Below are 25199 nucleotides of genomic sequence, written 5' to 3'. Positions count from 1 at the left end.
GGCCATTTTCTACTGCTCTCCCAGGCCATAGCAGAGAGCTGGACAGGAAGTGGAGCAGCCGGGTCTCGAACCAGCGCCCATATGGGATGCTGGCGCTTCAGGCTAGGGCGTTAGCCCACTGCACCACAGCGCCAGCCCCACAACCTTTTCTTATGATACTCATTTTCTATGAATTTTTCAAAGACACCCCTCCTTGTGTATGTGGATTTAATTTTTTGTACCCAGATAAACTTAATCTTTTAATTCCAATTTCTATAAACCTTTTGAAGGCTTGAGCCTAGGAGTAATTCTGTTCCTTACTAAAAGTCTGAGTATCAGTATGGAATGGGTGAGTTATGATGTAGATTTTTCTACTGCCCATGCTAATGTGGCTATAAAATGAAGTACCTCAGAAGTACATATGAAAATAACAGGTAAAAAAGAAAAATGCTATTTTCTGTGCTTGAAAACCACGGTGGCCATTTCTTTGTGACGATGTATAAAGAATGCTGTTACCCGCCCATTTAATACTTCAGCCGTACAGAGAGCCGGTAAGTCTTAGCCAGACTAGTACTTGGAGAGCTCTTTCAGGTGTACTTTCAGTAGCATTGTTCTCATGTTGGCCGGGACCTCACTGTGGAATCATGGGTGGGAACTGCTCCAAACCGGAAGGCACGCTGGGGTTTAATAGAGATGCAAATGTTGTGTCCTGTGCCGTGTTTCTTGGAAGCTTTTCAAATGTCACTGTTTCCTTTTGCACTTCTCAACGCCGCACAGAATCTCAAATATCTCCCTGGAAGTTGGCAGGAAGGCTCAAGAGCTGCACCCAGAGACGGAGGTGGCGTCCTTTTTGGAGAACTGTGTCTGTCCTCCGGGCACAGCCGGCTTCTCTTGTCAGGTAAGGAAGAGTTCGGGTAGAATCTTCCTCGTACTTTGGAGTTAAAATGTGCTTGTGACAGCAATGCCAAGCAATCAGCAGAACAGGGGTGCATCTATCATATCATTTTTTCTCCATTTTGGAATTAATACCTAACATCGAATTTGACTTTGTTCTTACGTTCTGTTGTGCTAGGCACAGTCATTGTTGTACATTGTTGCACAGCCAGTCTTCAGAAAATTTTTCATCTTGCAAAACTGAAATTCTGGGGGTGGGCATTTGGCAGAGTTGTTAAGACACGGGTTAAGTTGCTTGCGTTTGACATCAGAGTACCTGGGTTTGATTCTTGGCTCTGATTCCCAATTCCAGCTTCCAGCTAATGCCAACCCCAGGAGGCAGCAGGTGATAGCTCAAGTGCTTGGGTCCTTCCCACCTACATGGGAGAGCAGGATTGTAGCAGAGTGCTTGAATGGAAAGACAAGACACTGATGCTTTAGCAGGAAACGGGTTTACTCATGCAGACATAAGGCTCAGTTGGATTCATATCCAAGAGACTGAGCCCTGGACAAAGAGGGGTGTGCATGCACATATATCTCTCTGAGTTCTGTGCTCAATTCTTTTGAATATGTACCTGGAAGTGGAATTGCGGAGTCATACAGTAATTTAGTTTTTTGAGGAGCCTGCATACTGGTTTTCGTAGTCATTGCACCAATTTATGTTCCCGCCAGTGGTACAAAGGGATCCAGCGTCTCCATGTCCCCACCAACTCTTGTGATTTTTCTGTTGTTTTGTTTGCAGCTGCTCTGCCATTGTGGTGAGACTTGCATTTTCCCAATGACAGTGATATTGAACTTCTCATGTGCTTCTTGGCCAATTGTGGGTCTTCTTTGAAGAACTGTGTATGCAAAGCCTTTGTCTGCATTTTAATCAGGTTGTTCGTTCATTTTTTCCCCTGTTGCGTTCCCTCAGGACTGTGCGCCCGGGTACCACCGAGGAAGACTCCCAGAAGGTGCTAGCAGGGGGCCCCGCCCCCTGCTTGCTCCCTGCGTGCCCTGCAATTGCAACAACCACAGTGATGCTTGTGACCCTGAAACTGGAAAGTGTCTGGTACGTTTGTGTGGGTGCTCACCTGAAATTTGCAGTAGACACTGAGTACTTGAACTTCTGGTCTAGGCACCCCACTGGCTTGCCTTAGTGAGAGGTTAGGTTTACCTACATACAGAAAAATCATATCTGGCAGGTGTTTGGTAGAATACTTGGGACACCCACATCCAATATTGGAGTGCCTGGGTTTGAGTTCTGGCTCCACTCCTGGTTCTGGCTGCTTATGTATGCACACCTTGAAAGCTTGAGTAGTTGGGTCCCTGTCACCCATGTGGGAGACCTGCAGTTAAGGTCCTTGCTCTCAGCTTTGACTTGGCTCAAACTTGACCACTATTGCAGTATCTGGGAAGGGAACCGGCAGATGGGATCTCATTCTCTTTCTCTCTTTCTCTGGCTCCTCCCTCCCTCCTTCTGAAATTGAAAAAAAAAAAAAAAAGAGATGAGAATTTTATGGGGGCTCACCTGAAGTTATGAAATAAGTTAATGCCAGTACTGGAAATATTTCTGTCTATGTAAAGTACTACCTTCTTGCATTTGTTTAAATGCACAGTCTTCTCGGGGAATGATAACACAGTACATTATTCAGGGGTATGCTTGTTAGCCACCTCCCAGTGAGCAGGATTAGTCTCAGAGATACAAGAATTGCTCTGCCCGCTGCAAAAGACCAAGTGACTGGACAGAAGCCTCTTGCCCTTGACCAAGGACCAACTCTCCCACCCATGACTTTGCTTAAGCCAACTAGGACTTTTGAGACTATAGAGTAGCCTGGTATTTATTCCTTGCTCCTGAAATCTCATTCTTTACAATCAGTCACGTGGAACCTGGGCTCCCAGCTGACTCTCAGCCCACTCCATCCATCTTCTGCTTTCAGTCAGGGGTGCCTTTTGTGTGGGGAGTTTATGGCCATTTCCCCTGAAAAAAACTGCTAAATTTCAGCAATGCACAGGTGAATTTAGAGCAAAGGAACCCCGTGGTTTTCCTCCATGAAAACAATAGATGTTAACCTTTGCTGCCTCTACCACATATGTGGAATAAAAGAATTATTCCAGCCAAACACGGTCAAATGGACTTAATAAAGATGCTAATTGCTGCAACACTATTAGAAAAAATCCGTTCACTCTAATCAGCTCACGCTCCAGGCAAAAGTGAAGCGCTAATGGAGAAAATGAGAAGATCTCATTTCAGGATTTAAGGAGAACGGATTTCAGGCAAATAAAATGGGATGTAATTAGCTGGGAAGGTCCCTTGACTGATCATGGGACTAGAGGTCACTTAGACAGTCAAGCTGCATTTTTCCTTGGTGTAGCCGTTTTAACGAGATTAGGTATTCCAAGGCCTTTCAATTACTGCCCTGGCTTTCCTGCCCCAAATCCACCCAGAGCTATGAGGTCACAGCTCATCTGTTGATTTGTACCCTAGAAATAACAGCCTGCCTAACCCAGTCCATGAATGACCGCCTCAGCTACACAAAGGCTGCTAGCTACCAACTAGCCCCTTGCTCTAGTGAGAATGGTTTGCCAGATGTTACCTGGTTGTTACCTGGACCCCATCAGAAACCTCACGGAGTGTTTCTGTACACCAGTGGCTGTGCAGGTCACCGGGGAACAGGGTGACGATTCTGCTTTTTGACTACTGTCCCCCAGTCTCCTGGCACTCGGCAGAACACATGTTGATTCGGGTTTTCCCTCCTTTTTGCAGCTCTGTGTTCTGCGATTGCTCCTAGTGGCTGCTTCATTCTTGGTTACCGCTTACTGCCCAATCCTATCTCCAAAACCTTTCTAGAGAGAAAATCGAGCCTGAGCTTAGAGGGGAGAATTTCAGGGCTATGGTGACCCCTTCTGTTCTTATCAGAGACCCTGCAAATTTTTGGTGTGAATGACAGCATCCATGCCAAGTGGTTACCTAATACATTTACAGGCCGTCAATAGCAGCGAGCTCACTGCCAGAGCAGCCCAGCTTACTATGGGCAGCTCTGAATTTTCTTGAGACTGCTACCCCCTGGATCATGCACCTGTTGGTGCAGTTTTATTCTTTGGAGCCATTGAGATAATCCACTTGTTCAGGTTTAGTTATGAAAAGTAGTAGTCGCTTCACAAGAGTACTTTTGGATAACTTGTCTTCAATTCTTTAGTATCTGGAAAACCAGGAAGCCCACAGTCCATTGCATGTTAGGGAAACTTATTAACGCTGGAACTGGTATTAGCAATGGGAAACCTGAAAAATCGGCCTTAATTCTCTCTCATCATCTAGCATCCGTTCCAGGTCAGTTTCATACTGTCAGTAAAACAAACATTTAACAATATCTTTTAAGAAAAGAGGTTGCTGTTTTTACTTCCAAACAGAGATGGATTTTTAGGGGTCAAGTGGATCCCAGTGAAATCTATTTTCATCCTATGAAATAGGAACACAATTTTAAAATGAGAAATACTGATTTTTTTTTTTTACTTAAAAGGGACTTAAAAGTAGTGTTTTTAAGCAGTTGAAAAGATTTCTCGCTGCATCATCCGTCTCTGCTGAGGATGAAAGTGTGAGGAGGCTGAGTTGGTTCGCAAGTTTGCAGGAGGATCCTCTCACTAGTTCCATCCCAGCTGCACCAGACCTGAGCCAGGTGCACTGGGCCAGAGTGCAAAGCAGCTTTTAAATCGATTCGGGGTGGCAAGAATCGCTTGTCCTTTATACTCAAAAAATATGTACTCTTGAATAGAAAGACCACAGGTCCTAATGACGGTTTGTAATTCCACTGGGATTTATTTGGTCATTGCAAGGGTCTGCCAGTGGTGTCCAGGACCACGAGTTTTCTCCCCTTGTTGTCTGTTACCTTTGTCATCTGTCCATTCACTTCTGCCCTTCCAACTCCCTGGCTGTGATCATTGAACTCTGATTATGTGCAAAACCGCTGTTACAAATCGTTTTGGGAGTCACTGTGCATTTTAGATCCATATTTGAAGTTGCTGAATGCTGACTGCTTTTAGGGGCCCTGTGTGTTTTTCCCTTGAGAAGAACGTCCTAGAAATTTGTAGGCTGGGCTAGAGAAATGCAGTCTTGCAATGCATGAAGGCCACAGGGATAGAAATGTTTCCAGGATATATATATATATATATATATATATATATATATATATATATATATAGAGAGAGAGAGAGAGAGAGAGAGAGAGAGACAGACAGACACTGCCCCTTCCTCAGGCATTTTATTGTGAACATTAGCTAATATGAAACACGGCACTGCTTAGCTGTTACCAGGAGTGATTTCTAACAGCTGTTTCCCTCTCTTTTTCTGGGGCCCCAGAACTGCAGCGATCACACGGCTGGAGACCACTGTGACGTGTGTGCGCCCGGCTATTTTGGGAAGGTGATTGGCTTGGCCAACGACTGTTCTCCGTGCACCTGTCCCTACCACTACCCTGCCAGGTGAGTCCACACAGGTGCAGCCTGGCCCGCCAGCTCCTCAGTGCCCGGGGCCCCTTCTGTTCTCAGCCTCCTTTTCCAGGTTCTCTGCGACATCTGTACTAGTGACTATTCCCCATGTGTTGAGAAAGACTGGTTTTGAGAGACAGCTTTCACTCTTGTAAGCATTTGAAGAGAATCTTTGAACATTAAAGCATCTTGTTGGTACTCAGAGTTAGAATGAACCCATTGGAGAAAGGATTTTAGGTTTTGTTTGTTTAAAACTAATTGTCCCAACTTAGGGGCCCCAACTCAGTGTGCATAGAGATAAATTGTTATCAATTTTCTGAATAATGATGCAAAAGTATTCACTTTCTATTTAAGGAAATGGGTTTAGAGCTTATATATGTTTGGTCCTTAATTAGGTTCTGTAATGTTACACAGTGATAAAATTGGGACTAGTTTCCACCTTGTGCGGCTAGAATCATCTGAATGCAGAAAAGGACTAGAGATTTGAATACCAATGGGTTCTCTTTGGTGATTCATAAGTAACTTTTTTTATTGCTTAGAATATTTGGGAAGGCGTTGAACACAAACAGACCAGATGCCAACTCTTTAGAGTGCTAAAATGAAGGCTTCTTTTCAATATTTTTTTGACTCTCCTGTTTTATTGTCCCCAGTAACTCCTGTTTGGTTGTGAATCCCAAAGGAAAGACACCATGGACACACCGCACTTGAAAACGATCAAAATCCTAAAACTTATTGTTTCCATTGCTTTTTGTGTGTGTGTCAAATCTCTATATAAATTTAGACTTCATTTCATTTCCCCGGTCTGTGCTATTGAAATATTTGTATGTGGGTATAAAAATGAGTGTGTTCTAGCATTGCTTGTACTCATAAGAAATTGGGGTAAAACTGAAAAAAATCTACTTGGAGAGGATTGGTTATATACGTTGTGATATGTTCCTAAAATGAAATGTCCAAACACAGAGAAAGGAGCATGGTGCATCTGTCAGTTCAGAGCTGTAGAAAAGGCCAATGGAGGCATGTGATTGACCATGCCATGTTGGAGAAAATCGTATCCATGTAGCTCTCCATATCCTTAACTATGCTTGAGAAATGTTGGGGATAATATTGCACATCTCTCACTGATTGACTGTTTTACCTAATTCATCAAAGAAAGGTTATACTCCTCCCCAGAGCCCACATTAGTAAGTTAAGAGTTGCACTAGAGATTGTGGGGGTGTGTGCTCTGGATCAGAGAGGCCATAAAACACCTACTTTGCCCCCCCCCCCCCCCACACACACCTTTTTTTTGTTTGTTTCCACTGAAGTCTGAACCTTTATTGTTTTAGGAGGGAAAAAGTCCTCCATGGCATGGGGCTGACAACCATGCTAGAAGCCTCTCCCTACTAGCTGCATAGGAACTCTATGACTCCAGTAGGGTTTTGGTGTTTTTCCTGTAGTTTGCAGGTACCCGGCTTAGCCTCTAGATGGTGCCTTAAGAATTTAAAATGTGGAGGCAGAAGGTGCTAAAAAGAAAAGAAGCAAGCTGAAGCCTGCGAATCCGCATCCTAGTCCATTGTTGAACTTCCAGTGGCTGTCACTTTGCATCTTCCAGCCTGCCACGGCTCCCTTCCTACCTTTAGGTCTAGTTGCACCTGCCTCCTGGCTTTCCTTGCCCTGGCTGTCTTCCTTGCCACTCTCAGCAGTTGGTTAAATTCTGTTCGTCTGCCTCTGCTCAGCCCTCTTCTCCCTGCTGTTTCTCATATTGGCGCAAGCTCAGGCCCCTTACCACCCGCTCGGCCAGGTGATTGTCTGTGTACATCCCAGAACAAGAGCTTTTCTAGCTGGGAAGCTTTCTTTGGGAGACTAAATGAGTTACAGTCCTCAGGGTTGCCTTTCAGTGAGGGGTTCACATGGCTGTCACTGGCCAGGGGTCTCATGAAGATCTTTGGCATTCATGATAGGTTCGTAATCATACTGATTTCATGGTCGTTTTCCGTCTTGATGTCCAACAGGTTGTAAACTCTTAAAAAGCTTGTCTGATCATCCAGTGTAATCCCACAACTTCGGGAGTAGTATCCTAATAACTTTGGGTGTATCTTAAGAGTAATAAGTAGTAAATAATTAAGAAAGGCTTGAAGTTTTAGATCTGAAAATGCAAATAAAAAAGTTTTTTCTTCCAGTTTCAGTCCCACGTGCGTCTTGGAAGGTGATGGTGACCTGCGCTGTGATGCCTGTGCCCCAGGCTATGAAGGGCAGTATTGTGAGAGGTATGTCGTGGAGTCATCACAGGGACACGGTAGGCACGTCCGCCTTTATAAAGCAGCAGGCATACTTACTATAATGATTTGGGAGTCCTTATCCATTTGGATGCACACGACAGATCTGGGACCTTGGTACTCTTCCTAAACCAGATCTCCTGATCTGAATGGACTTGTGTGCTTTGTGGGACAAATGGCAGAAATGGTCGGATTCTTAGGGTAAAAGCTAGTTTGTGTATTTGCTCGCCGGTGTGGATGCCTCTGTCTATACCCGCTTCTCTTCCTTCCTGCAGGTGCTCCTCGGGCTACCACGGAAACCCTCGGATGTTGGGTGGCAGGTGCCGGAAGTGTGACTGCAGCCTGCATGGCTCTGTTCACAGCGACTGTGACCGCGAGTCGGGGCAGTGCGTCTGCCGGCCGGGGGCCACCGGGCTGCGATGCGAGCAGTGCGAACCCCGGCACGTGGTGCTGGAGAGCAGCTGTGTCTGTGGGTTTCTCCCTGAATATCTGAAGACAGATTTTCATAATCCCATGTGTTTTCTTTTTTGGGGAAAGAAGTGGTTATGACAGCAGAAGCTCCTATTGCATTTGATATTTTATTATTTTAACTGAGCCCAGGTTGCTAGTGCTTGTACCAAGCTGAGCCTGCAGTGGTGTCTTTTCAGGCTGAGGCTGAAGGTTCTGGAAAGCCAGACCTTATTTCTGGTGCTAAGTACAGGAACTCCAATGTCATAGGTTAGCTGTGTTCGTGTCTCCCTTATCCGAGCCAAGGACCAATCAGCACTGGGGAGCAAACAGCACAGTGGGGTTGTCGATTGTGTGGCCCACATTTCAGCATGGCTTCAGCTCCTGACTGTCATGGAATTTTTGCTTCTCAGTGGTTCGTGGAGAAGACAGGAAGGAGCGTGAGGACCGTGGCATTGGCAAGCTTCTTTGCTATTGTTTTTGCATTTGTTACAAAGCCCCCCAAAATCTGCTGTTCTCCCCAGTGTCCCTCGTTTGTCCCTTGCTGAGGATGTGTCTGCAGACTCTCTGAGGAGGTGACAGACCAGGCTGGGATCCAGTGCAGTTGCTATGAGTTAAAGATGGGCTGAGGCTCCTAAGGGTTGCAGCGGGATAATGGAGCGTGCCAAACCGGGGCCCCTCTTGGGCTCGGCTGGGACCAGGGACGTCAGCCCTCTGGTATGAGTCAGCATCCTCATTTGGTAATAGGGGCTGAGCATTTTCTTGTCCTATCACCCATCACTCAGTGGAAGTGAGGATGCCATCAGGGCTGGTCCATGGGGGTCATGGAACGTTCTCTGCCCATCTGGGTCGTGGTGATGAAGTGGCTCACGGAGCCCTGTGGGACCATGGGCAGGCGGCTCTGTGTTAACTCAGATTCTGTTTTCCTTGTCTCTAGCTTGCGATGATGAATGTACAGGCGTGCTGCTGGATGACTTGGATAATGTTGGTGACGCCATTCTTTCCGTGAACCTCAGCAGCATCATTTCTCTCCCACACGGAATTTTGTCAAACCTGGAAAATACAACTCAGGATCTCCGGGTAGGTGCTGGGGGTATGGAGGTGGCTGGAAGCGTGTGTCATGGAGAGGTAGGGTCGAGGGCATGGGGTTAGGAGCCGTGCTGTCGGTCTGCCTCACTTCCCTCTTGCCCGCTGGGAAGTTTCAAGTCTTGAAACCTCTCCTCTCACCCAAGGTTTCCCTGTGAAATTGCACGGACTACTGAAGAGCTGCTCCGTAGAGGCCCTCCTGTATGGGGGTGTTTCATAAAGTTCATGGAACATGGAATTAAAAGATAATGTGGGGTATAGCGGGTTAAGCCGCTGCTTGCAATGCCGTCATCCCGTATCTGAGTGCTGCTTGGAGTCCTAGCTGCTGTGCTTCTGATCCAGCTCCCTGCTAGTGAACCCAGAAGGCAGCAGTAGATAGCCCAAGTGCTTGGGCCCCTGCCACCCATGTGGGAAACCAGATGGAGTTCCTGGCTCCTGGTTTCAGTATGGCCTAGCACTGGCTGTTGTGGCCATTTAGGGAGTGAGCCAGCAGATGTAACATCTCTCTGTCTCTCTGTGATTCTCTCTCCCTCTCCCTCTCCCTCTCCCTGTCTCTCTCTCTGTGTGTGTGTGTGTGTTACACTGCCTTTCAAATAAATAAACAAGTCTTTTGCAGAAAAGAGATAATGTGCATTTTTCTGTGAACCTTATGAAGACCCCTTGTATATTCCACCCCTTGCCCCTTGTTCTGCCTTTTGGAATAATGCAGCATCCACTCTCATTCCTCATTAAGACAGACCTTTATGTATTTGGAAACAGCTGTCCTAATACGATACCAGAAAATAAGTCTGGACGGTAATGTCGGCGTATAAGGGTCAGCATTGTAGTACAATAGGTTATCTGCCAATTGTGATGCTGGCATCCCATTTTTTTTTAAAGATTTATTTATTTACTTGAAGGAGTTACACAGAGCGAGAAGGAGAGAGAGAGAGAGAGAGAGGTCTTCCATCTGCTGGTTCACTCCCCAGTTGGCTGCAATAGCTGGAGCTGCGCCGATCCAAAACCAGGAGCCAGGAGCTTCTTCTGGGTCTTCCACATGCGTGCAGGGACCCAAGTACTTGGGCCATCTTCTACTGCTTTCCCAGGACTTAGCGGAGAGCTGGATCTGAAGAGGAGCAGCCAGGACTCGAACCAGCACCCATATGGAATGCCGGCACTGCAGGCAGCGGTTTTATCCATTATGCCACAGCGTCAGCCCCAGGCATCCCATTTTGGAGCACCAGTTTGAGTCTCAGCTGCTCAAGTTCTGATCCAGCTCCCTGCTAATGTGCCTGGGAAATAGGCAGAAGAAGATGGCCCAAGTACTTGGACCCCTGCCATCCACGTGGGAGACCAGCATGGAATTCCTAGTTCCTGGCTTCAGCAGCCACTGGGAAGTAGAAGATTCTCTCTCTCTCTCTGCCTTTCAAATAAATAAAAATTAATTTTTTTAACTTTTATTTAATGAATATAGATTTCCAAAGTACAGTTTATGGATTACAATGGCTTCCCCCCCATAACTTCCCTCCCACCCGCAACCCTCCCCTTTCCCTCTCCCTCCCCGCTTCCATTCACATCAAGATTCATTTTCAATTCTCTTTATGTACAGAAGATCAGTTTAGCATATATTAAGTAAAGATTTCAACAGTTTGCACCCACATAGAAACACAAAGTGAAAAATACTGTTTGAGTACTAGTTATAGCATTAAATCACAATGTATAGCACATTAAGGACAGAGATCCTACATGAGGAGTAAGTGCACAGTGACTCCTGTTGTTGACTTAACAGATTGACACTCTTGTTTATGGCATCAGTAATCGCCCTAGGCTCTTGTCATGAGTTGCCAAGGCTATGGAAGCCTTTTGAGTTCACCAACTCTGATCATATTTAGACAAGGTCATAGTCAAAGTGGAAGTTCTCTCCTCCCTTCAGAGAAAGGTACCTCCTTCTTTGATGACCTGTTCTTTTCACTGGGATCTCACTCACAGAGATCTTTCATGTAAGTTTGTTTTTTTTTTGTTTTGTTTTGTTTTGTTTTGTTTTTTTGGCCAGAGTGTTTTGGCTTTCCATGCCTGTAATACTCTCATGGGCTTTTCAGCCAGATCCGCGTGCCTTAAGGGCTAATTCTGAGGCCAGAGTGCTGTTTAGGACATCTGCCATTCAATGGGTATGCTATGTATCTCGCTTCCCATGTTGGATTGTTCTCTCCCTTTTTTATTCTATCAGCTAGTATTTGCAGACACTAGTCTTGTTTATGTGCTCCCTTTGGCTCTTAGTCCTATCATTATGATCAGTTGTGAACAGAAATTGATCACTGGGACTAGTGAGATGGCCTTGGTACATGCCACCTTGATGGGATTGAATTGGAATCCCCTGGTATGTTTCTAACTCTACCGTTTGAGGTAAGTCAGCTTGAGCATGTCCCGAATTGCACATCTCTTCCCTCTCTTACTCCCACTCTTATATTTAACAGCCATCACTTAATAAAAATTAATTTTTAAAAAACCAATAAAAGTCAATGGTATGTGGTGTGGGTAGGTGTGCATTGTGGTGTGTGTATTTTGTGTGTAGGTGTGCCCAATGTCTCTAGTTGTGTGGTATGTGTGTGTGGTGTATGCGGTGTGTGTGTTGGGTGGGGCTGGCTCAGTGATCCAGTCTTGCTGACTGTGGTCCTTTCTCTATAATGGCAGAGGAGGAAGGTTATGAAATCCCAAGGGATATTTTTATGTTACTTCTACTCCAATGGCAAGCAAGTTTTTGAAAGATGAGAGGTCATGTTTAGCTTATGTTATACTCCTGTGGAACTGTAGTCTTCTTACTGTTTATTTGTTGAATATCATGATTAGTGGTGAATTAACCCTGGGAATCAAGAGTGGATTAAAATTGTGTCTTTGTAAAAACTGCTGACGAGAGGGAGGGAGGGAGGGGGGATGGAGGGGAGCAGGGGACTGAGGGAAGTGTGGCTGTCTGCTTGGAACTGTACCCATGGAATGCATCAAATCTGTTCTCTTTATATTAATACAAAATTCAAAAAATGAAGCAATTAGAAAAATAAATTTCTGTTTATACTGAAAATTTTTTTAAATAAAGGAAATATTTAAATGTATTTTCCGATTGTTGCATACACAATAAATAAATACTATTTACTGGCAAATTGGGCCTTAGGCATGTAACTGTATTTTAGATGTATTGAGTGGGATAAATACTTGATTTAAACTAATTTTGTATGATTTTCTGTCATTTAAATTACTTTTCCATTCCTTTATGTAACATTTTGTGTTTATATAAGGTATTCCTCAGAGGTTAGGGGTGTGGACTCTGTTATTTCTCATTATTTACCAACACCGTGACTTTGGGCAAGTTATCCTAAACAGCAGTGTAACCACTCCATAGACTTGTTATAAGGTTTAAATAAGTCAAATAAGAAAAGAAATTAGAAAAGTGTTGGCAAAAATTAAGCACTAAATTAATACTTTTAAAGGCCTTTATTAAGTACTATTGTATGCTGGCCTGATATGTGTTTTTTAGGTGCTGGTGATTATAATTAAAATTTATATGACTCTAAGAATTGCAGCAGTCTCAGATTCTGCTTAACACACCAGATTTTAAATTGATGTCTCTATAGGAAATGTAATGCAACCGATGACAGTGTGGAATCAGGTAGCTGCAGTCAGAATTTAAGTAAATATCATCTGTTTTATTTTTTAATGGCAATTTCCAGGAAAGAATCTTTTATGTGAGCCACAAAGGCAATACCAAGTGGTTCTTGGTTAAGAACCAGAACATTTTACTTTTAAGTGTTGAAATCGGTGTCCTTTCTTCTCAGAAATCTTTATTAAAAGAAAATGCTCAGAAGGAACTGGCCAACAGTGAACTTGAAGATGTTGCACAACACACGGACGACCTGCAAGCGGAGGTAAATTCTTTCCATAGAGGCTGTTCCCGAGCCCAGCCCCGTGAGCCACTGCCGGGGTGGCCCGGAGCTCCACTCCCATCAGATCTGGCGGACCCAGGCTCCAGGAGCTGGGCTCCCACTTCTTTATCTCAGGTTAGCTGCAGCACGGCCAGCTTCTGTGGTTTCCAGGGAAAAGGCATCTGTAATGAGGAATCAGCCATTCGCTTTGCTGTCTTCCATTGTCTGCTCCGAACCGAGGGGTAGGGCCAGGATGAAAAGATGGCTGAGTTGTGGGCCTGAGTCCAGCTGTTAAGCCAGGGGTGGGGAACTTTCTTTCTGCCCAGGGCCATGTGGGCATTCATAACATCACTCACTCGCAGGCCATACCAAGTTATCAACTTAAAAATGAACCTGCTATATACTTATTGAATTTCGAATTCCTCTTGTGGTTGATGTGGCAGGGCCAGAATGAATGATTTCACAGGCCTTATACGGCCCCTGAGCTGGACTTCCCTACTCCTGTGTCAAACCTTGGTTGGGACAACCCTGGCCCACTTCAAAGTGCCTGCGTTTGACTCCCCAGATTCTCATCAGCCATACAAATGAGTAAGGTTTGACTTCTGTATTCAGTATGTAGTCATGCACTGCCTAAAGATGTGTTAGAATGACAGGCCACCTGACTGACTCTGGTCCCACAAGATTACAATGGAGCTGAAAAAATGCTATGGCCTGGTGACAAAATGTCCCAGCACAGTGCATACCTCACATGACTGCCCTGCACTGCCCGGTGTATAACAGTCTAATAACATATGGTACATTGTACTTGATTCCATGTGACTAGGTTACTGGCTTATGTGTTCACTGTATTGCGCCTTTATCATTATTTGGGGGTTACTGTAAAATAGCCTACCATGCTGTGCCGTCAGCAGCCTCATGCATCTCATGAGTCCCGAGTGCTGATGGCTGGAATAATTTAATTGTGTGTAGTTTAATCTCATGTTGTTTTGTTTGCCATGATCCTAGGAGAAATAGGCCTATTCTATACCCGAGTGAGCGTCCAAAAGTTCATGGAAAATGGAATTAAAAGATAAATTTATTTTTGTGCCAAAGAAGTTGCAAATCCAAGTGTATAAATGAGGGCTCTTCAGAAAGTTCACAGAAAATGCATATTCTGAAAAAACAACACATAGATTTCAAGATTTTGGGCACCAAGATGAATTTTTAATTCTGCTTTCCATGAACTTTTGGAAACGCCTCTATTTATAGTGTATTCCAGGTGTACAGGAAGCGGGCTGTGGCATGGAGGTTTGTTTAAGGCACTGTGTATGACAATCACACAATGGCAGCATCTCCTAACGTGTTTCTCAATGTGCCCCTGACTGCCTGTGACTCCTGACGTGAACGGAGGCCTTCACAATGTAGATGCTGGGAGAATCATCCCTTTGGTGGTGGTCCGTTAGGCTGCGCTTGGGGGAAAACCGCATCCTTTCTCACTCTGGGTGAACCATGTATTATTTCATTAGCCACTTAGTCAATTTCCAACCTAGAAATATTAACCTTGGTGTGCATGAGTGTGCATATTTACTCTGCATTCTGAATCATATTCTGTTGCTTAGCAGAGATAACAGCTGGAATACCAAGGCTTGCATATTATTTGAAGTCACTAACCTGAGGCCTGATTTTTCTGGCAGCTCACCAGAGTGTTAACAAGTAGCCAGCAGGTGAACAGGGCAACTGAGAGAATCCTCAACGCCAGTCAGGACCTGACCACGTTCATTGAGAGGCTGCAGATGGACGTCACAGGTAGTGTGGGAGGGGCCTGGGCTTAATTGGTAGAGTCACGTTCACTTTACTAAATGTACAACTAAATGTGTCTTGCACTGGGCTTCGTAGAACCAAGTGGCTGGAGTATTTCATAGTTTAAGGATCCTGAAATGTGCAAGCCATAGACTTTAAAAAAAAGATTTATTTATGTATTTGAAAGGCTGAATTACAAAGAGAGAGAGAGAGGTCTTCCATCCACTGGTTCACTCCCCCAAATGACTGCAATCACTGGAACTGGGCTGATCCAAAGCCAGGACCCAGGAGCCAGGAGCTTCCTCCAGGTCTCCTACCTGGGTACAAGGGCCTAAGTAATTGGACCATCCTCTGCTGCTTTCCCAGGTACATTAGCAGGGAGCTGGATGGAAAGTGGAACAGAGGGGACTCGAACTAGCCCACATGTGGAATGCCAGGATCGCAGGTGGTGTTTTTACCCACTGTGCCACAGCACTGGCCCCAGGCCATAGACTTTTACTGAGAGCTTTATGTATCGTATTTATGTATCTGTTTACTTTTTAATCTCTCTGTTATGTCTATCACTTGAATCCTTACTTCCCAAAGCACGCTGTGATAAAGCTGATGTGGTACCCCACAATGCATTGGCTCAGAGTAGGTGCTGGTGGGATCTGGGGCTGCAGTTTGGTGCCAGAGAATATCCACAGTACAGGGGGCCTACAGGGGGCCTTCAACCACTTCATGGAAAGTGCGGATTTTTTTTTTTTTTTTTTTTTTTTTTGACAGGCAGAGTGAACAGTGAGAGAGAGAGACAGAGAGAAAGGTCTTCCTTTGCCGTTGGTTCACCCTCCAATGGCTGCCGCAGCCGGCGTGCTGCGGCCGGTGCACCACACTGATCCGATGGCAGGAGCCAGGTACTTATCCTGGTCTCCCATACGGGTGCAGGGCCCAAGGACTTGTGCCATCCTCCACTGCCTTCCCGGGCCACAGCAGAGAACTGGCCTGGAAGAGGGGCAACTGGGACAGAATCTGGTGCCCTGACCGGGACTAGAACCCGGTGTGCCGGCGCCACAAGGTGGAGGATTAGCCTAGTGAGCCGCGGCGCCGGCCAAGGAAAGTGCGGATTTTGATAAAACTATGCATGGACTTCAAAAGGTATTGCACCAAAATGGACGACTTTAATTCCATTTATCCTCAGACTTTTTAAGTCCCCTCTTTTTAGAGCACTTATGGCTTTTAGTGTACTATTTTCAGTTTTCTGGCTATCAGAAACAGATTCTTCCTTTTCTTTATGGATTGTAGTATAAGGATTTAAACAGTACAGAATCCAATGCTAATCAGATTTTATAGAGCAAAAGATAAAAGATTATTGGGGAAAATGTTTAATCTAAGAGTAGTATCAAGTACTAGTGGTTTAGTCAGGCAGTGAGTCTTTATTGAGAAACTTCAATGTGCAAATGTCTACAAAGTACAAGGGAACACTCGGGTAATCCTGATGGACCCAGTCCGTGACCTTTTGGAGTTTAGGGAACCTGGAGAGATTGACCTTGAATCAAGCCATACTGCCAGGTTGGTGAGTGTTTTGTTAGAAGATGTCCAGAGTGCACTGGGATGCAGAGGGTGGCCTGGCCTTGAGGTCCAGTCCAGCTTAGGTGGCCAGAACAACCCTCACCAAAGAAGGTTCTAGGTTTTTCCCTCGAGTACTGTCCACTTATGAGAGACTGACTAACTGACTGATGGGTTTTCTCCATAGAAATTCTTAAGAAGGCAACAAATTTAAATCAGACCTGGGACGAGGACCTCCAGCTCCCCAATTCTACCCTTCAGAGTATGCAGCGGGACTTGACGTCCTTGCTGGAAGCCATTTGGAGAAGACACTTCACGCACTTGCACCAAAATGCCACCCTGGAACTCAAGTAAGTTCCCAGCACCACCAGGAAGAGGGCGCTGCAAGAGAGAAAGTGCTCCCCCTGGGATGGCATGTCCTAAGAGAGGGGGCGGGACCCTGCTGTCAGGTGAACATCGGGTGCTGTCCCTCCCCCCGCAACTGCAGACCAGCGTGATCTGTGCAGTCAGTATCATTTGTCTTCATGCTCTCGTGCAGGGGTTTCTGCTTTCTTTGTGTGATTCTGGAACACTTCCACCCAGCACAAACAAAAGAGCCTCATGGTACTGTATCTGTTATAGATCAAGTATAAGGCAGTTAACTTTCGTAGAAGAAATGTGGTCCGTGGCTACTGATGCCATGAACTGTAAGACAGGTGGACATTTTGCCAGAATCACTCAGCTCACCTCTTCAATCCCTTGTTGAAAGCTGTGATGTGAAATGACACAGAAATGACACACAAGAATGGTGACATAAAAGGAGCTTGGAATTCCCTGTCAGGGCTTTTTCTTAGTATTTTCACATAGTTCTTACTGGGGGTAATAATACACACTGCCTTTCTGCTACGTTGTGATGAATGTCTTAAGTATTATCTTATTTTCATTCATTTAAGAAGGGGGGAGAGAGAGAGAGAGAGCACTTCCATCTGCTGATTCACTCCCCAAATGCTTGCAGCCTACATGGTCACAGGCCTACACAGGCCAAAGCCAAGAGCCAGGAACTCCATCTCAGTTTCCCATGTGGGTGGCAGGGACCCAGCTACATAAGCCATCACCTGCTGCCTCCCAGGGTGAAGGTTAGCAGGAGCAGAGCCTGGACCTGAACCCAGGCATGCCAAAATGGGATGTGGGCATCCCACAGAGCATTCTAACTGCTGGGCCAGACACCTGCTCCCCAAAATGATTTAAATAAGCAATTTGATAGCATAAAAGTATATAGGAAAATACTTGATTTTCTAAAAATTGCCTCTATCAAATTCTATCTTTTGGCGATTTGAAAGTTTTACAAAATCTATATCTTAATTAGCTGCATACACCCTATATATCATGCAGATAAATTGATGAACTCATAGCAAATCACTGAGTAGCCTCTTTACACTTTCTTACCATATCATCATGAAAGATTGTAGGGCCTGTGCTTAAGTACAGAAGGTAGCTCCGATTTTCTGAATCCAGTTTCACTGAGATGCAATCCTTTTAATTCCATGGCTAAAATGCATTAGAAGTTTGTGAACAAATACAATTTGTTAAGGATAAAATATAAATCTGCTATACCTGTAGACTTCCTTGAAAAATTGTTTCTATTCTTAAAACATTATAACATAGCATGAATGATTTCAAGAAGAAACTAAGGGAGGACACTTGGTACAGCAGTTAAGATGCTGTCTGGGATCCCATACGGGAGTGGCTGCGTTCCAGTCCCAGCTCCCCTCCACGACTCCAGCTTCTGGGTAATGCAAAGGATGGCTCAGGCAGTGAAGTCGCGGCCACCCACTGGTGAGATGTGTGTTATGTTCCTGGCTCCTGGCTTCCTCCTGGCTCCGTCCCAATCATTGTGATCATTTAGCAAGTGAACCAGTGAATGGGAAATCCTTTTGTCTGCTCGTGTCTTCCTCTCTTTCTCTCAGATTCTTTAATAAATAAATGCATAAAAATAAACGAGAAACTAGGTATGCCTAAGTGAAAATTCCTTCCGTTATCATGTCAGAGAGCTGAGCTTTGGTGTTCATTAACATACTGTGTGAACCATTTGTATTTATCAGGGCTGCTGAAAGTTTACTGTCCCAAATTCAGAAAGCTTTCCAAAAGCCACAGGAGGAGTTGGAGGCGTTAAAAGCAGCAGCCAGCCGCGTCCTTACAAAGCACCACAATGAACTGCAGGTGGCAGAAGACCTTGTGCAGGATGCAGAGGCCAAGACCAAGGAAAGCAGCCACCTGCTGCTCATTGTCAAGGCCAACCTGAGAGAATTCAAGGTGAGTCTGACTAGCTCTCCCCTGCACAGTTAGAGCTGGCAGCCCACTTCTCCAGTGTAGGAAGTATCACACTTCTTACAGTGTGAGGTGTGAGTACTCATGAGTGCTAACCTCCGCATGTAGCAACAGGCACCCAAGTTCAGCAGCTGACTTGCTTTTGCGAAGCATCCTCCCTATGTGATTATTTGCTACAGGATAAAAAGCGACATGTCCGAGAAGAACAAAACTTGACCTCAAAGCTAACTGCCCAAGGAAGAACACTGATAGATGCTGCCACTGCACATGCAGACACTATGCAAAATACTCTAGCCGTAAGTTACAACTTGCATGGCCGCGTTACATCTTCCAAAGAATCCTCACACACTTCGTCTACGTGTACACACATGTGTTATGAGAGCAGTGCGCCTATATTTACAATATTAATTCCTCCATGCAGCAATTAGAGAATCTGCAGGATGAGCTACTTCTGTGGACTGCTAAAATCAGGCACCATGTTGATGATCTGGTCATGCAGATGTCCCAAAGGAAAGCCCTTGACCTTGTCTACAGAGCTGAGGACCATGCAGCTGAGCTCCAGAGACGAGCAGGTGCTCTGGCCAGGTTAGTGCACAGGCGTGTGGGAATTGGAGAGGCTGTGATCTCTCGATGGGAGCTCGGCAGGACAGCTGTTTTCATCTCTGTGTTGAGTCACTGCTCATCCTTTGTGTAAAAATGGGGACTTCTGTATTGGGATCAGGCAAATCGATTCTTCCCTTGTCTGCTACATAATTTACCATTGGGCCTGAGTATGTGCTGGGAAAATGCATCTGGCGCTGGATAGGAATTAAAGCAAAGAGTGTGCTACAGTCTCAAGCCATCAAGGCTTAAGTATCGACTGAGTGCTCTGCACCCTGATAGGTTGCATGTAGGGTAGAACAAGGAGATTGTCTCGTTACAGATCATGCTTTTTTGGAGCTTATGACCTGGGTGGGGGATGGTTGATATTATAATGATTATTCTTTGATATTATTAATTTTGGCTCCGATTCATTGGAAGCACCTTTAAACAGGAATCAAACTTTAAGCCAGTGCTTCCCAAACTCATCTGCACATTGATTGGAATGACCAGAAGAACCCTAGTGAGCACTGATGATCCTGTCTCCTCATCTCCTGCCCTGACTCAATGTTGAGACTTAGTTGGCCTAGGATGTAGCCTAGACTTGGCAATTTTTCCGAAAAACTTCTAGCTGATACTGATTTGCAGCAAATATGGGAAACATGGTTTTAGGTATTATCAGTGATTTACACAATTCTGAGTTAAGTGGTAAATTTATTTTTAAAATGTGTTATAAATGATGGCTGGAAGAAGTGAGAATATGCTGACATGAGTGGTTTTTGTGTGGGTATGTGTTATAGAAGGGAAACAGTAAATATCTCTCCTTTTGAGAAATGCTGCCATGAAGGATTAACTCATACAACAAAAGCAATTAAAATTATATGAGACAGAATATTGCATAAATTACTTGCTGAGTTGAATACTGACAGGTACATACACCATAGGGATCAGTCATATGAAATGGAGTTAGGTACTCAGCTTCTCTCTTTTCATCATTCACCAAAAAAGACAATGATATTTGGCTCTACATAGAGCTAGACAAAAATCTTTATTACTTAGTGTAAGAGTAGTAAAAGCAATTTGGTGTGAAACACAAAGTTAAATCATATTATTATATTTTATTTCTGGCTCACCAACTTTTTCCAATCAAGTAGGCAAGTACACAAGCAGTAACTGCTGATGTGTGGTCTGGGAAGGGCTTGACTTAATAACCTTGGAAAGAAAACGAAGTGAGTTACTCAGCAGGCAAACATGTGCCAACTGTCAGATTTCATTTTCAAGATAGTGAGAGCTGGATGAAATTGGGCCATTACCAGTGGGCAAGTTCCTGGGTGATTTGCCCACTTGTTAGAATGAGGTTAGGCTGATTGAAATATTATCTGTTCCTCTACAGAATCTCTAGTGAATTTCATCAACTTATGTATTCCAGTTGAGGGATAAGATCCAGCATTCTTATGGTGCATAGGAAAGCCTTTTGCAAAGTAACGACTGTGTTTCAGAGAGATTATAACCTGTGTAGACATGCATGAGTACCCCAACGTATGCAGGGAATTTGAACAGAAATCAGGAGATGTTGACTGTGGCAGGTAGAAAGTGATGTATGACTATCTAAGGTACATAGCATAGCTTCTACTCTTAGTATTAGACGGCCATTCTGGGTATTATCATGATAAGCTTTTAGATTTAGAGAGCAAGCCGCAGGTTATTATTCATTGGTGGTGTTCCTTTTTATAAAAGAGGGTTAATTTTTTAATTTAAAAGACAGATAGAGAACTCTCATTTGCTAGTTCACTCTCCAAATGCCCACAACATGGAAGCTGAGAGCCAGGAACTCCATCCAGGTGTCCCACATGGGTAACAAGGGACCCAACTACTTGAGTCATTACTGCTGCCTCCCAGGGTCTGCATGAGCAGGAAGCAGGAAGCAGGAGCCAGAGCAGAAAAATGAACCCAGGTACTCCGTTGTGGGTTGCAAGCACCCTAACTGGTGACCCAGCACTAGGCCAGACACTTGCCCCTGGTGTGAGTTTTCTAGAGAGAAATTGGGAGGCTTTCAAGACTAGTAAGTACGTAAAATGTTCATGAGTGGAACTGCAAGTTTGATTTTGTTGATCATAAAATCTCTAACTATGCTGATTTGACAGTGGCCTTGAGAAAGTCACACACGTGTCCTTGAATGCAACCAGTGCAGTCCACGTCCATTCCAACATTCAGAGAATGATTGAAGAAGCAGACAAACTGGCCAGCGATGCCCATGAGACTGTCAATAAGACAAGCCTGGTAAGCAATGTCCCTGGCTTTGGTATATGCCTTCCTTTTCTGGGCACTGTGGGAGGTTATTCTAGAAGGTGCTTGAGTAAAGATTCGGGGGTTCAAATATATGCTCATTCACTTTCTTTTCTGGTAGAATCTGTGTGAATGGTGTCTGTTATCATGTGGTACAAGAGGACTTCAAAAACTCCTCAAAAATGGGATTAAATGATAATGTGTATTTTCCACTAACTTTGAAGATACCTGATATATGTTTTAGTTTCCTAAAGTCCTAACTACTTTTTTTAAAAAAAATATATGCATTTTTTACCTATTTATTTGAGAGGTAGAGTTACAGACAGTGAGAGGAAGAGACAGAAGGGAAGGTCTTCCTTCCGCTGGTTCACTCCCCAAATGGCCGCAACGGTCGGAGCTGTGCCAGTCTGAAGCCAGGAGCCAGGTGCTTCTTCCTGGTCTCCCACGTGGGTGCAGGGACCCAAGCACTCGGGCCATCTTCTACTGCTCTCCCAGGCCATAGCAGAGAGCTGTATTGGAAGAGGAGCAGCTGGGACTAGAACCGGCACCCATTTGGGATGCTGACGCCACAGGCGGAGGATTAACCTCCTGCATCACAGAGCCAGCCCCGTACTTTTTTTTTTTTTTTTAATTAAGACTAAGGGTTGGTGTTGTAGGGATGAAGAAGTTCTCAAAAGCTCCTTGGCATGTAGTAGAGACATTTGTCTTTACCCGCGACGGGAATCTTTCTCTGATGGCTGGTTCCCTTTAGATGCGTGTAAACATGTCTTCCTGTTCCTTCTCCTTGGACATAGTAAGCTGTCCCCCTGTTATCTGGTTGGCTTTCTTGTCTGGAACGTGACTGGAGGCTGTTCCATAGAGTTGCTTTCTCTGCCCCCAGCAGGATTCCACTCTGCCCTCCCACCCACCCGTCTTGCTTAAGTCCTTGTGTTTTTCAGTTCTCAGAGTCCCTTGTTTCCAGTGGGAAAGTGGCTCTGCAGCGAAGCTCCAAATTTCTCAAAGAAGGCAACAACCTTAGCCGGAAGCACCAAGGTCAGTGTGTGGCTTGGCCTGAGCTGATAACGAACCCCTCTCTGAGAATGTTCTTTCCTGGAGCAGCTGGACGCTTCTCATTTTTCTGTCACACAAACAGTCCAATTTTCTACCATATCAACCTCGTGTGAGGGGACTTCAGAATGCGGTGAGAAAATGAAACCAAACAATGTTGATCTTGATTGTAAGAATTTTCACATCCAATCCACATATACACAGGGTCCTCAAAAAGTTCAGAGATGAAGAAAATGAAGCTTGTATGAAGAAACTGTGCATGGTTTCAATTTTTTTGCACTCATATAAACTTGCCTCTTGAAGTTCATTTTCCCACCCATTTCTTGAAGTGCCCTTGTGTGGTTTCACATTTTCTTCTGGTGTTGTGCCCTACTGGGCAGTCGTATCTATCTTCAAGCCCTCCTGAAGACCAGACTCTCCTCTCACTGCTGTAGTTGGAGCCATCACCATTCTTCATGGTGTCTGTTGCGTTGTCTTTGAGTGCACGTGCTCTGTAGTGTTCTCATCATTTCATGGTTCCTTGAAGAGATAGATTGTGTTTGGTATTTCTTTTACCTTTCTTACAGGACTGGTTTCATGGTAGACCCATGGTATACTCATGTTACATATTATTGGATTAAATCATAATATTGACTTTATCCATTTTTTTAAAAAAAAATAGCTATGCTGTTTAGTTTCTTCCTTGAGTTTCAGGTATCCATTACTTGGCACATGTAACAACTATCCAATAAGCATAACAAAATGGTGGCAGGAATCCAGTGTGTAAGAGAAACTACATAGGCATACAGTTCTTCCTGAGACATACTATGCTTTTCACCTTACTATATTATTTTTTCTAAGATGTATTTATTTATTTGAGAGAGAGAGGGAGAGACAGAAGAGAGAGAGGTCTTCCATCTGCTGTTTCAGTCCCCAAATGGCCACAACAGCCAGAGTTAGGCCAATCTGAAGCCAGGAACTTCTTCTGGGTCTCCCATGCAGGTGAAGGTGCCCCAGCACTTGGGCTGTCTTCTACTGCTTTCTCAGGCTATGGCAGAGAGCTGGGCCAGGAAAGGAGCAGCTGGCACATGAACTGTGCCCATACAGGATGCTGGCACCACAGGTGGAAGCTTAGCCCACTACGCCACAGCGCCAGCTCTAATATATCCTAATATATCAAAAATCAAAACTTGTTCTGTAGGACTAACTAGTGAATCATACACAGAGCTTGTAGCCTTTTCAGGCTGCTTCTGGGTAGTACTGGCTCTTCCCCCAGCTCTCTGAACCAAGGGGTTGGATATGTCATATTTATTTTTGCTTCTATGTCAGTGATATATTTTAGAATTTATGTTATCATCTCACAGTATAGAAAATGCTTAATGCTCATAAAGCATTAAAAACAAGCTTAAATGCTTAAAGTAATAAAGTGTTAAAAACAAGCTCTGACATCAGGGCTGATAGGCTGTGGTTTTAGCTAACATGTATCCTAGGCCATGACATTGTGAACTTTCTGGCAGTTAACATTTCGTGTTTTAACCATGCATTCAAAATCCAGATGTGAATTTGTATGATGAGCAGAAATTTTAAAAGTGAAACAGCTTTAACCAAACTTGAAGGAGGTTGAGGTTTAACAACCCAGAGGAGAAATATGCCTAGATTCAGGGTGGCTAGGAAGTTAGGAGAGATTAAGACTAGGTGATCTAAACAGTTCTGCACTTTTGAGCCCTAATAAAACTGGACATGAAATTTAAGAAGAAATATTAATGAGAAGGGCAACAAGCAAAGTAGAAAAATGGATTATGCACACTGAAAATGCAGTCTTAATTTCTGTAATGAATGGCGCTGAGTCTTGCTTGGAAAACTTTCAACATTAGGGTGTCTATAGAAAGCCATCATTCTGACAGATGAGTCAGAAGTGATAAAGAAGCTGTTGCCTAGGTGATGTTGTGGAGGAACTTACCTGAAAGGGAGCACTTCTTTTCCTCCTTTAAATAGGTATGGCGTTGAAACTGAGCGAACTGAAAAATACGGCAAACAGATTTCACGAGCGTGCAGATAACATCACGGGGCAAACCAGTGGATTACTGCTGAAGCTTAGAGCAATTCCTGAAAGTAAGTAGAAGGTGTTTCTTGATGTGATTGATCTCATTGTAGAAGCCTTACACAGAGCCTGAGGAAGTCCTGCCTCAGGTCTGATTAAGAGCCCTAGTCAGGGTGGAAAATGACACCGACATCAAAGAAGATTTGACTTGCAAAGAATTAGGATTTGGATGTAAAGATCACATTTTTTTTATATTAACCTCAGAGCACCTGCGTTGAAATACTACAGTTATTCTCCCTCAAACACAGAAGCGTTAGAGACTTCATGCTGCCATCTTGATTGCTTACTTTTAAAATAGGCTTGACACAAGGCATCAAAGGAACAGGGCCACTCAAAGAGGCCAACAGAGGAAGAAGATAGAACATGCTTTACCTGCCTTCAGGGGAGACGCCAGATTCATTGTAAAAGTGAGAATTAAACACTCTTGCTTGGTAAACTTCCTTCCTGAGGCAATAAAGTGTTTTAAAATAGGCCCATTGGTCACTTTAATATTGATGATTTGGAAATGCGGTATTCATT

The 25199-nt window shown here is 44.4% G+C and overlaps 1 protein-coding gene across 1 annotated transcript in view; it reads left to right on the top strand.

The window, feature by feature from the left end:
• Positions 1–25199, top strand: part of LAMA1 (laminin subunit alpha 1) — a 179446-nt gene that overhangs the window by 112341 nt on the left and 41906 nt on the right. Inside the window, exons 28-42 of the mRNA XM_051851430.2 lie at positions 757–877; positions 1826–1963; positions 5249–5370; positions 7536–7622; positions 7907–8100; positions 9016–9158; positions 12971–13060; positions 14731–14842; positions 16569–16731; positions 18463–18673; positions 18868–18984; positions 19110–19273; positions 21412–21547; positions 22492–22585; positions 24575–24691. Of these exons, the coding sequence (XP_051707390.2) occupies positions 757–877; positions 1826–1963; positions 5249–5370; positions 7536–7622; positions 7907–8100; positions 9016–9158; positions 12971–13060; positions 14731–14842; positions 16569–16731; positions 18463–18673; positions 18868–18984; positions 19110–19273; positions 21412–21547; positions 22492–22585; positions 24575–24691 (2009 nt within the window). The remainder of the gene's footprint in view (positions 1–756; positions 878–1825; positions 1964–5248; positions 5371–7535; positions 7623–7906; positions 8101–9015; positions 9159–12970; positions 13061–14730; positions 14843–16568; positions 16732–18462; positions 18674–18867; positions 18985–19109; positions 19274–21411; positions 21548–22491; positions 22586–24574; positions 24692–25199) is intronic.

The sequence above is a fragment of the Oryctolagus cuniculus genome, chromosome 10 (genome assembly GCF_964237555.1).
Source record: "Oryctolagus cuniculus chromosome 10, mOryCun1.1, whole genome shotgun sequence".
NCBI lineage: Eukaryota > Metazoa > Chordata > Mammalia > Lagomorpha > Leporidae > Oryctolagus > Oryctolagus cuniculus.
This window is presented reverse-complemented; position numbering and strand designations above follow the sequence as displayed.